Genomic DNA, 12,301 nt, shown 5'->3' on the forward strand with positions numbered 1-12,301 from the left:
TTTTTTAACAGATGAAAGTTACTCAAACTTTTTTTTAAATTGAGAATTTTGAGAACATTCACACGTGCTTTTATTTTGAAAATTGAAAATCGATTATAAAGACATTTTAAAACACGTTTGAAAAAAAAATTGATTAATTAATTTGCTTTAAGAGGAATATAAACTAGTTTACTCACACACACACACACACAATGTCACACACACACACACTCACACACTCTCACACACACACACACACACACACTGTCACACACACACTCACACACACACACACACACACGGTGATCCGTCGTGTACAGAAGGTGGTGTCGCACTTCCGGGATGATCCACCTGACGAGCACGGGACGAGACGTCACCCAGGTGACACACACACACACACACACACACGGAGAGAGAGAAGAGAGGAACTTACTTCATGAGTCAATCAGATTTATAAAACCTTTTCAGTCAGTTCCAGTAAAGAGAAAGGAAACGTGAAGTGGTCACATGGAGTCTGCAGGTGAGACCAGAGCTGCTGCTCGGGCACTTACTTATGAATATGAGTTATTACTAAGTTTCTGCATTGAAACGATTATTTCATCCGGTGGCTTCTTCCTCCTCAACGTTCCGATCCATCAATATTCAATGTTCTCATCTTCACAAACTGTAAACTTTGAGAAAGTCCAGTTCCAGTTTGACCGGTTCAAACACAGAACACAACTTCTAACACTTCACATTATGATTCTATGTCCAAAGTTCAACTTGAAGTCTTTTATTTTCCAGGGGTTGATTCATGATGGATCACTTCACGTTATATTCATGTGATTTCACTGGATTTACTGTAATTATCTCATTGATTGGTCCAAAAGTATCAGAACGTAAAGAAAACGTTCTCTTAAAACTTTGAATTTTTACTCTCCTGTTTTTAAACCTTTTTTTTTTACTTGTTTTACTCTGTAGCACGTTGGGATTGTTTTTAACAACAAAAAGTGCTTTACAAATAAAATGTATTATTATTATTATTATTATTATTAATATTGATGGAGCCAGATTATATAACATTGCTATTTGAGATCATCTTAAACAATCTGCTACTTTCTAATCAAACATCTTTACTAGTGTTAAGATTTCACGTAAATAATTTTAGATAGAAAGATACATTTCTTCCTACTTATTGTAATTCCTATCTGTAAGTATAGATATCATTTTTTCTATATCCTGTTTTATCCACTTTAATCGTCTTATTTAACACACGTAATTCGTCATCGAGATTTTAATAAAATGTTTTTCTTTTCTTTTCTTTCTTTTCCTACTTGCCAGTGAAGTCACCTTCATCTCTGTTTTGTATAAACAGAAAAAAACTAACTTTGGTTCCATTTAATGGAAATATTCATAATAATCATAACCATATAAACGTGCACATATAGGCATTAAAACTCCTTAATTACAAAAAACCTCCACGAATCAACATTGAATAAATGTGGCCACTGTAATAAATGAATCTTTATTTCACGACGACATCATGGATATTTGAGGTTATTATAAGGATTTTCATACATGATGCTGTCATGAGGTGAGACTCTTGTTCTCTGTCTCCCATTGGTCAGACGGTGGGCGTGGGCGGGACGGCGGCGGTCAGCGGCGCTCCCCTCTCGACGTCATCATGAGTCAGATTCGCCGGAAGCGCCCGTCCACCTCGGACAGGAAGCCGGCGCTGGGACGCTTCCTGTCCCGAACCTCGGAGCGGACGGGGATCCCCGAGGACGGAGGAGAGTGGGAGGGGAGGGAGCAGAGGGAACACGGCTCAGGTGCTTCTTTTTCACATCAAACTTAAATCATTTCATTTTTTAACCTTTTCAATTTTTCTTTTTCTGGTGGTGAGATTGTCCGTTTCAAAGACGACGACTGAACCAGAACAAGACACGTTCTCTACGATAAGATCTAAGATATGATGATATCGTGTGTGTGTGTGTGTGTGTGTGTGTGTGTGTGTGTGTGTGTGTGTGTGTGTGTGTGTGTGTCGCAGGAGCAGCCGAGGTCGAGCAAGACGCCGGTTGGGGTCGAGTGTGTGTTTTCCTGCAGAGGTTGGGGAAGAAAGCCGACAGCAGCAGCCTCAGTCTGGCTCATTGTGATCTGACTGCTACAGACCTGCTGGAGCTCGGTACACACACACACACACACACACACACACACACACACACACACACACACACACACACACACACACACACACACGTACACACACACGTACACACACACAGACACAGACACACACACACACACACACACACACACACAGACACAGACACACACACACACACACACACACACACAGACGGTCGTTGAATCTGGTCAGGATCATAAAACACATGTTTATTAATCTGTTTCCTTCAGCGACGCTGCTCCACTTCCTGCCTCGGCTGGAGGAGGTGGACGTTTCCTGGAACGAGCTGATTGGTGGATGTCTGGACGCGCTGACGTCTCACCTGCACCATGTGGGCGGGATCAGGGCGTTGAGGCTCTGCAGCTGCAGGCTGAACGCCGGCGACATCACTGCACTGGGTTGGGACCAAAGACTTATTATATTATGACCATCAACATCTTTATCTGACTTTGATAATAATGAAATATATTTGTTTTACCGTTTGGTTTTGTAGGCGAAGCTCTCGGCTGCGTGCCACTCTTGGAGATCCTCGATTTGTCCTGGAACGGCTCCGTCGGGGGCGGAGTCGGAGGCTTGCAAGGCCTGCTGGGTAAACTCCGCCCACCGCTGAGGGAGATTCACCTGGTGGCCTGCCAGCTCACTGCAGCTGACGCCGCTGCGCTGGGTAAGAAAGTGCACCTCAGTCAACCCGGCGGCTCGTGGGCCTACATTTCCCATGATGCCACAGCAGCACAGGTCGCTCACACCTGCTCCTCTCAGGTGGAGCGTTGTCTGCTCTGCCCAGACTCTCCGTGCTGGACGTTTCCTGTAACCCGCAGCTCTCGCAGGAAGTCGACGGCAGCGTCGGCGGTTTCGGGGAACTGGCCGCCTCCCTCTCGCACGCCGCCTCCCTCACCACGCTGCGACTGCAGGCCTGCGGTCTGACGACGGGCTGCCTCCACGACCTTGGTAGGACATCCGTACTGTACTACAACTACTCACTACTACTACTACTACTACTACTACTTACTTCCACCACCACTACTAACTACTACTACTTCTTACTATTAGTATCACTACTGCTACTTATTACTTCTACTACTACCACTTCTTACTACTTCTACTTACTACCACTACTACTACTTACTTCTACTACTACTTCTACTACTTCTACTACTACTGCTACTCTGTGTTTACTGTCAGCCTGGTGCACGTGAGACGATAACCCCCCCGTCCCGTCCCGTCCCGTCCCGTCCCGTCCTGCAGGTGGTTCGCTCCGCTGCCTCCCCGCGGTGCGACAGTTGGACCTGTCCTGTAACAAGGGTTTGTCTGGAGGACTGGACCTGCTCACCCCGCACCTGGCTCACCTCACACACCTGGAGAGCCTCCACCTTCACCTGTGCTGCCTCACACACACCGACCTGGAGGCCCTGAGTGAGTCTCTCTCTGTGTGTGTGTGTGTGTGTGTGTGTGTGTGTGTGTGTGGACCAGTCACGTGACTCCCTGTGTTCAGTCCAGGCGCTCCCCTCTCTGACGGCGCTCGCTGAGCTCGACGTGTCGTCCAATGAGGAGGCAGGGGGCGTGGTCCACCCGCTGGTCTCCGCCCTCCCTCTGACGCAGATGAAGCGTCTGCCGCTCAACAGCTGCAGCCTCACCGAGGCGTCCTTCACTGCTCTGGGTACAAACATTACTGATGGAAAAATTTGTATTCTGGCGAGTTTTGGCATTTTGAATTATTGCTGACAGTGTGTTGGAAGTTTTAAGTGTGTGTGTGTGTGTGTGTGTGTGTGTGTGTGTGCGTGTGTGTGTGTGTGCCTCAGCGCTGGCGGTGCCGTTCCTCCGGTCCGTGGACGTGTCCTGGTGTAAGGTGGTCGGCGGCCGCCTGCCGCTGCTGCTGGACGCTCTGCAGCCGTCGGTCGTCCTGGAGCTTCGCCTCAGCAGCTGCGAGCTCACCACCGACGACCTGCGGCACTTGGGTAACGCCGAGTTATTATATTTGAATACAGTTTGGATTCATACAGTCAATCAGGTACAAATGACTGAAGACGAGGATGAAGAGGATAAATAGATGAATGAAATGTACCTCGTTGTGCCCCTGGACTTACTCCCAGTGTCCTTTACACTAAATATTGTAGTTTGAGGATTGTTGATTATTGAAAAAATTAATTTACCGTTAGCCGTTACGTTAAGTCTGGAGGAAGTTATCAAATCTTTAAAGTTTCATTATTTTACATGAGAGAAATATGGAAACAGGATGGATTAGTATAGATGATGACGATGATGAAGATTCGTGTCCGGCGCAGCGGTGGCGAGCGGTCGTGGTCGTCTGTCCTCCCTCCGGGTGTTGGATCTCTCCTACAACGGCTCGGCGGGCGACGCCGGCTGGTCCGCCCTGTTCGCGGCCGGAGGCCTGGGCTCGCTGGAGGACTTGGACCTCAGCCTGCGACCTTCGACCTCTGCCTCCTGCTCGGCGTGGCTGCCGGCGCTGCTCGGCGCTCTGCCCCGCCTGCCGGCGCTGACCCGGCTGGCGGCGCAGCGCTGGGCGCTGGGCCCTCGGGAGCGGCGGCAGCTGAGCAACTGCGTGAGGAAGAGGGACGTCCTGCTGCAGTGGGACCCGGACGTGGGAGATGCGGCGGCGGCGGCGGCGTCGTCGTGCGAGTCGACCAATCAGGAGAGTCCGGAGGAGTAGGGCCCAAGATCTCGTAGAGAAATCAGATTTCTTATGTCACTAATGAAAGACATCATTTATTGCACCTACAAGATTTCAACAGAGCAAAAACATCTATTGTAAATGAATAGATTTAAAACTGAGTAAGATTCTCCTCAGGTCTGGAAAATATTAGAATTTATTTTCAGGACATGTCCATATCATGTTGCAGTTCTGTTTACAGTCTGTTTTGATTATTGATGAGGTTTATTAATCTCACAAGTTTAAATCCTTGCTCTTCATGTTATTAACAATTCACTGCCATATGTGCAATAAACATCTCAACGTCAACATGATCTCAGGAAGCAGATGTTCATGTCTTTGATTAAAAAATAATAAACCGTAACAGTTCGTGGTTCAGATGGATTTATTTTGTCACGATTTCATTTGGAACATTTGCCCCTGGTTCTGTGGTCTCACGTCCCCCGAGGCCGCGGGTTCAAGCCCCAACCAGAGCAGTGACATCATCAGAAGCGACAAAGAGAGAGACCATCTTTCTCCAAAATCACTTTTTTTCAGAAACTTTTCAGCATTTTTAGTTTTTGATTTTGACTAAAAATGACATTCAACAGAAATACATTTGTTTCTGAAATTATGATAATAAAAAAGACAAAACCTGTCAAAGTGAAATAAATGATGAAGAAAAGTTATGAAATTTAAAAAACAAACAAACATCTGATTGTCCATTTTTGTTTACTATTTTATTTTCCTCTTCTGTTGTACAGTTGTAATACAGTCGTGAAGTCGTGTGTGTGTGTGTGACATTTCTGTACAAGTTATCCAGATGTTTTTTGTTAAAACAGAAAAATCTAATCAAATCATGAAACAAGCAAACAGCTGCTTCTCAAGTTCAAGACGCACAAACGTCTCTGCTCCGACCGGAGAAAACAACCGATGAAAAATAAAAAAAAGGAAAAAAAATATCTCACGTCACGAAAATTATAATACAAATGAAAGCGATTAACTAAGCTAACTACCTACAAATCTATTAAAAATAATATAAAAAGTTCAGTTCAAAGTCTGTTCGGTTACACAATTATCTCATTTTGTTAAGTTACTCATCTGTCAAAGAAAACCTTTGAAAATTATTTCGAACGGACGACACTTGAGATATGAAATCACACAGATCCACGTTAACCTGAACTCCAGCTTCTCCGTTAAATCTTGAATTTTTAAAATCTGCAAACCTCTGGAAATAAAAATGATTATTATTCTCAGAAGACGCAACAACGAAGTGACAGAGTTACTGAGGAGACAATTGTTATGCCGCATGATTCATAAGAGTGGAACGGACCGTTAGATTAGTCTGAACGATATCTGATGTGGGTGCGACTCGTCGTCGTCTTATTATTATTATGGTCTTAATGTGTGTGCATCAATAATGAATATTTAATGATATATAATCTTCCAGAGCTGCAACGATGTGTGGACCAAAATCTTTTTTTTCTAGATGTTTGTAGAAGGAAAGCCCAAAAAGAAGAAGAATTAAAAAAAAGAAGTTTTCAGCCTCTAAAATATTAAGATCTTCAGATTTCCAGAAATTTTAAAGACAAAAAAAAATGAAAATAAAACAGAGGGTGAAAATTTGAGAGATAATGTTTTGGTGTCGCAACAGTTCCAGAGTTATGAAAATAATATTTTTTGTTCGTTTCCCTCCCTCCCTTCTTCACAACTCGGGTCTTATATTTGTAGTTGGCTCGTTTCTACAACGAACAAGATTCACGAAACCACTTTTTATTTTTGACGTCAAACTGAAAGTGAGTCGATAAAAATCCTTCACTGAACCAGAAAAACTCAAAGTAAAGTGAGTGGAACTCAAAGCAGAATGTCTGTGAAGAGTGAATTATTAATTTCACTGTCTGATCGTCTCTGTTTGTTTGTTTCTCAGATCCTGTGATCGACTTTAACATCTCACTCTGAACAAAGCTATGAAACTGAGACCCGAGTCGTGATGAAGCAGATTCATCATTCACGTTTCACAAATCAATTGACTGTCTGAACGTCCCGTCACTCCTGAGGAGCGGCGTTGTTGTCGTCGGGCGTGTCCACCGTCCTGATGATGACGATCTGCTCCAGGCTCTGGGCCGGCGAGGGCGGCGGCCGCAGCTGCTCCACCAGCGCGTGCAGCGTGTCTGAGTTGATGGTCTGCTCCTGGTCGAAGGTCACCTGGTCGGCCCCGGCGACGGACGGGTGAGCGGGCTCCGACTTGAGGCTCTGGATGATGTCGCCGTCGCCGCAGTCGCCCGACTCGGCGGCGGAGGCGTCGTCGTTGTCCGCGGACGGAGCGGCGGCTTTGGGCTCGGGTGTGGCCGGCTCGGGGTTGGGCGGCTCGCCCTCGGGGATGGACGCCAGCTCTTTGTTCTCGTGGGAGAGTTTGCTCTGGACGAAGGCCACGGGGTGACTGGAGGCCAGGAGGACGACTGCTCACACACGCACACACGCGCGCACACACACACACACACACACACACACACACACACACACACACACACACACACACACACACACACACACACACACACACACACACACACACACACACACACACACACACACACACACACACACACACACAAACACACACACACACACACACACACACACACACACACAACAGACAGACACACACGACAGCAACAGGAAGTCAGACAGTGAACTTTACAAAATCAATATAATGCAATTAAAAATATTTTTAAAGCAAAATAAAGGAATATTAATCTATTTACATTTTCTCTGACTGATAGTTTGTCAAGAAGAGTTCAAAATCACAACTTTCACTCAGAAGCAAGATTCTGGAAATTTATCGTGATAATTATAAATGTTAAAAAAAATATGATTAGAACAAAACACATAATTTCTGACATTAAAGTCGTAAATTTATGAGAAAAAAACTTTGATATTCTCGGAGATTCGTAAATTTGTGACTTTTGCCAACTTTTTCTCTTTCGTAAATTTATGCCTTTAATTTCAGGAATTCTTTTTTCTTCTTTTCATACAATGTCCTTAATACGGCATCGTAGTAAAATATGTCAGCGTGTGAACAGACTCATCGCAGCCCGACGTCTCACCAGCTCGGGCTCGCTCCTTGTGCTGCCGCACTTCGTCGGCGTGAGCTTTCTCCTGGTGCTTGATCATGTTCTTCACGCTGGCGAATCGGTTTCCACACAGCAGACACTGCACGCCGCTGTTCCCCTCTGCACACACACACACACACACACACACACACACACACACAGCAGCGCGAGAAACATTGAATCGTACGTTCGTCCTCTCTGTGCGGATGTCGTGAGGTTTGAGCGAATCAATGAATCTGTGAATCAACTTAAAAAATCTTCACTTTGTATTTGATTTAAAATATATATAAATATATTTACTGTGTATATATATATACTGTCTTAAGTTCTGTAAAAACTCACCTGGGTGAAGTCGGCGGATGTGTTTCTTCAGCTCAGACGACGTGACGAAGCGGGCGTCACATTTTGGTGTCGGACACTTGTACGGCGTCTCGCCTGAAACAGAAATATACGTCACACAAAAATGGAAACCACTAAAACTGTCCAGTCCGCTCCCTCGGGGTTCGGCGAGTCTCCTCACCCGTGTGTTTCCTGGCGTGTGCGATGAGCGAGGACGACACGGAGAAGGACATGCCGCACAGGTCGCACTGGTACGGCTTCTCTCCGGTGTGTCGCCGCTTGTGATAGGTCAGCGTGCTGGACTGAGCGAACGCCTGGCCGCAGATGTCGCACACGTACGGTTTCTCCCCGCTGTGCAGTCTGTGGAAGACAACAACACACATATACAAACAGTGATCGACAAATAATCATTTCACTAATCCGTCAACCAGTTCCACTTAATCGATAATGACAACTAATCGTTAGTTGCAGCCTCTGTGTCTCAAGGCGTCAGAATCCCGGGGTCCAACAGGATCAGAGTATGAACTCTCTCAGGTACCTGATGTGAATCTTGTAGTTGGACGACGTGGCGAACTTGAAGCCGCAGCGCTCGCAGGTGTACGGCTTCTCCTCGCCGTGGTGCATGCGGCGGTGGGCGACCAGCTGACACTTCTGGGCAAAGCACTTGTCGCAGTCGGAGCAGCTGAACGGCTTCTCGCCTGCGAGCGACATGAAAAGAGAAACAAGGAGAGTTTAGTCACACACACACTAAAGAAAGAGTGTAAAGGTGTGCGTGAACAGGAGAGACCTCGTCTCACCTGTGTGGATGCGCAGGTGAGTTTTCAGCTGCGTGGCCTGTCTGAAGGTTTTAGAGCAGAAGATGCAGACGAACGGCTTCAGGCCCTTGTGGATCTTCTCGTGGCGCCGCAGGCTGCTCACGTCTTTGAACAGCTTGTTGCACTCGGTGCACGACAGCGACATCTCGTCCATCTCTGATGGATCCTGTTCCCCGACCTCGCCTTCCTCCTCCTCGTCTATGTTGTCATCGTTGTCGTCGTCGTCATCGGCCCCCAGCGATCCGCTCTCCTCTCCCTCCTCCTCCTCCTCGTCCTGCGCGGCCCTCCTCCTACCCCGGCCCCTGCCCCGCCCTCTGCCCCTCCCCCTGCCGCGTCCTCTCCGTCCCTCGCCACCGCTGCTGAGTCGAGGTTTCTTGGCCGGAGAGTCGTCCTCCTGGGAGGGGCTCCAGTCCGCCGACGTGTCCCCGAAGTCCTTCACGCTTGTGTCCGAATCTTCCACGGACAGATCTTCACTCCTGGAACCGCCTCTTCCTCTTCCTCTTCCTCTTCCTCTGCCCCGGCCCCGCCCTCTGCCTCGCCCCCTGCCCCGCCCCCGGTAGCTCTGGGTTTTGGGCGGGGTGTCGGCCGAGCCGCTGGCCTCCTTCTGCTCCACGCTCAAACTCTTCGGCCGTCCCCTCTTCCTGCCCTGTCCACGTCCAGCGCTTTTGGGTGTTGTGGGCTTGTACTCTTCGTCACTTTTCTCTCCCTCTTCCACATCTGCACCTTTAGGATCCTCCTCCTCCTCCTCTTCCTCCTCCCCCGGCTCTTTGCCGTCCTCCCCCGGCTCTTTGCCGTCCTTCCCCGGCTCCTGCCACTCTCCTCCTGCAGCAGCAGCGACGATGAACAGGGGAACCGGGGATCTGGGGCTGCCGGCGGAGGCCGGACTGGACGGAGAGAGGCCGGCTTCTTTATCTACCTCCGACTGGGACGTCTCGCTCGGCTCGGACCAGTGGAGGATCTCCTCCAGATACTTTATGGCGTCCGACATTCCCAGGAACACCGCTGCTCGACGCACGGCCGCCTGTCTGGTGCTGAAACCATGGAAACACCTTGTTTACTAAGAGCTGAAAAATTATCAAACTTAAAAATGACATAATAAATCATTCTTTACCTGCTGAGGTTCATCTGCCCAGTGTAGACAAACTCCAGCAGTTTCTCCAGAGCGTAGCGGCTGACCTTGTCCGGGTCCAAGGTCGTGACCTCTTGACCCTTCTCGGCCTGGGAGGAGAAGTACTTGCTGAACGCGGCCAGGATGTTGCGGTGGGCTCTGAACTCCACGTCTCTCACCATGATGGTGATGTCGCACAGAAAGTCCATCTCCCGCTGCTGATGGAGACGCTGCAGGAGCAGCTTCCCGTGGCCGGTCACATGAGTCATTGCTGCTGCCGCCGCTGGTTCAGGACAGAGGTCGTCAACATTAATATCAGTCAGAACTTACAGAAACAATAACTCCCCAGTTATGATTTCTCCCCGTGTGAGCTGTTGTCCTCTGGGAGGCGCCGCACGACGCTGAGACTGACTGAGAACATTTTTATTTCCTCCAGCGCAAATTTTTAAAAATGCAACTTCACACGTCACACTTTCGTCATTTCAGGAGGAAAACGACTTGTTTTAATTATTGCTGCTAAAATATTAGAAAGATTTTTCCAGTTTAATTTTTCCACCTCAGAGTTCCAAGAGCAAGACGCCAAACGTATTGAAAAAAACCAAAGAAACATGGCCGACCTAGACAAGCTGATGGTATTGGAGTATTTTTATATTGCTACTTGACTTGTAATAGAGTATTTTCACATTGTAGTATTACTTCTTTGACTTTACTTGTAATATACTGTTTTCACATGTAGTATCACTACTTTTAATTTGCTTTTACTTTATTTATAATAGAGTATTTTATCATGTAGTATTACTTCTTTGACCTTGCTTTTCACAGAGTATTTTACACTTTGCAGTATTGTTACTTTAGTTTATTTTTCAGTCATGATGAAGAAAAATGAAGAGTCAATTAACACATGTGAGAATGTTTGGAATCATTGTTTAGAAAATTATTACAAGTCAATCAACTGAATGATTAATTACCATTGAACAGACAAAACTATTGACATTGAATCAAACTGACTCATATTATGAGGAGACCTGTACATTAACTTGACACTTTGTTGTTCTACTCACTCCGACGACAGAGCTAGATCAATATGTCCATCAGACTTAATCAATATAAAAATGGGCCTCAGATGAATAGAAACATTTAATAACATACAAACTTACAGTCAGTGATGCTCAGAAGTTGGTGACTGAGTGTTTGTCTGCTGCAGAGTGAAGGAGAGAAACTGTGAGAGAGGAGACACAACCAGCTGGACATGATGACAAATCAGAACCACACAATTCAGAATCACTCAAATCATCCTCTGAATAAACATTTATCAACAGATATGAAATCCCTTGAATCATCAGCCGGAGACCCCGTCTGGAAAATAAAAGCTCCCGCCCGCTTCCTGCGCAAGGCCTCGGCTAGGCGGCTAACGTTAGCTCCGGTGTCGCAGGCGGCTCCCACCGACTCGCGCGGCTCGTCCGCGGTCCACGGTGTTCAACCCCCCGTGTGCCGCTACGAACCGGCGCCGGCGGCGGCCGCGGCCCGTCGGCGTTGGCCGGCGGCGGCCGCGGCGCGACGCCGGAGCTAACGCTTCTCGCAGTGGTCGGGAAAGCGCGGAAAAACATTGAGCTCTTATTTCGAAGGTTCCGACGGCGGCTCGCACCGGCGGTCGTCGACGGCAAGTTGGGCCACGAAAATGCGGGTAAACGCGTGATTCGGCCGCGGGCCGCGCACACGCGTCGACCGCCGCGTTTATTTCTGTGATTTAATGCGTCAATTTGATCCACAGCAAAGTAAATAAAAGCAGGAAAAAGTACCTTCTAATATCCGCGATCTTCAGCCATTATCCCCGTGACGTCGGCTGTTCTCGCGAGACTTCGCGCGCCCCCTTGATCAAAGATTCTCTCTCAGGTCAGGATGATGCGCGGCGCCCCGCCGTGACGACGGAGCGGAGGAAAGGTACGATGACTATCCACACAGACGCACAAACAGAAAGAGAAGATCAGATTTTAACCATCTATTCTTCATCTTACAATATTTAAAAACATATTTCTTTAAAAAAATTTGCTGATACAACACAGCCACCTTTTATTTTTGAAAAGTCAAATTAATATGCTCACAATGGTTCACGAGGCAGTGATAAATGACTGTAAT

The 12,301-nt window shown here is 47.4% G+C and overlaps 2 protein-coding genes across 4 annotated transcripts; one reads left to right on the forward strand and one right to left on the reverse strand.

The window, feature by feature from the left end:
* The first annotated feature begins 360 nt into the window (after nt 1-360).
* Nucleotides 361-5,175, forward strand: lrrc31 (leucine rich repeat containing 31). Of its 2 annotated transcripts, none has more exons than XM_035619072.2 (10): nt 361-499; nt 1,587-1,787; nt 2,006-2,140; nt 2,374-2,541; nt 2,637-2,807; nt 2,903-3,091; nt 3,389-3,556; nt 3,636-3,800; nt 3,943-4,098; nt 4,426-5,175. In XM_035619072.2, exons 1-10 carry the CDS (start codon nt 487-489, stop codon nt 4,809-4,811), a joined length of 1,752 nt encoding a protein of 583 aa, XP_035474965.2. In that variant the 5' UTR covers nt 361-486; the 3' UTR covers nt 4,812-5,175. The 2 variants fall into 2 exon arrangements, with proteins under 2 accessions (XP_035474965.2, XP_047185747.1); XM_047329791.1 differs by having other exon boundaries at nt 2,012-2,140.
* Nucleotides 5,176-5,508: 333 nt separating this feature from the next.
* mynn (myoneurin) lies at nt 5,509-12,032 on the reverse strand. Of its 2 annotated transcripts, none has more exons than XM_047329789.1 (9): nt 11,965-12,032; nt 11,323-11,384; nt 10,169-10,448; nt 9,040-10,088; nt 8,781-8,940; nt 8,424-8,602; nt 8,246-8,338; nt 7,898-8,023; nt 5,509-7,249 (listed from the first exon to the last, which is right to left on the reverse strand). In XM_047329789.1, the coding sequence occupies exons 3-9, from the start codon at nt 10,432-10,434 to the stop codon at nt 6,837-6,839; spliced, it is 2,286 nt and encodes a 761-aa protein (XP_047185745.1). In that variant the 5' UTR covers nt 10,435-10,448; nt 11,323-11,384; nt 11,965-12,032; the 3' UTR covers nt 5,509-6,836. The 2 variants fall into 2 exon arrangements, with proteins under 2 accessions (XP_047185745.1, XP_035474964.2); XM_035619071.2 differs by having other exon boundaries at nt 11,323-11,363; nt 11,965-12,030.
* Nucleotides 12,033-12,301: the final 269 nt, after the last annotated feature.

The sequence above is a fragment of the Scophthalmus maximus genome, chromosome 21 (genome assembly GCF_022379125.1).
Source record: "Scophthalmus maximus strain ysfricsl-2021 chromosome 21, ASM2237912v1, whole genome shotgun sequence".
Classification (NCBI taxonomy): Eukaryota; Metazoa; Chordata; class Actinopteri; order Pleuronectiformes; family Scophthalmidae; genus Scophthalmus; species Scophthalmus maximus.

Bases quoted from the DNA above. Each gene is read 5' to 3' on its own strand.
- mynn (XM_047329789.1), bottom strand. From the start codon at position 10,434: ATGACTCATGTGACCGGCCACGGGAAGCTGCTCCTGCAGCGTCTCCAT. The intron at 8,024-8,245 runs GTGAGTTTTTAC...GTGTGTGTGCAG, and splicing joins CATCCGCCGACTTCACCCAG to AGGGGAACAGCGGCGTGCAG. The intron at 7,250-7,897 runs GTGAGACGTCGG...GTGTGTGAGCAG, and splicing joins CAAGGAGCGAGCCCGAGCTG to TCGTCCTCCTGGCCTCCAGT.
- lrrc31 (XM_035619072.2), top strand. The intron at 3,557-3,635 runs GTGAGTCTCTCT...CCCTGTGTTCAG, and splicing joins CACCGACCTGGAGGCCCTGA to TCCAGGCGCTCCCCTCTCTG. The intron at 3,801-3,942 runs GTACAAACATTA...TGTGTGCCTCAG, and splicing joins GGCGTCCTTCACTGCTCTGG to CGCTGGCGGTGCCGTTCCTC.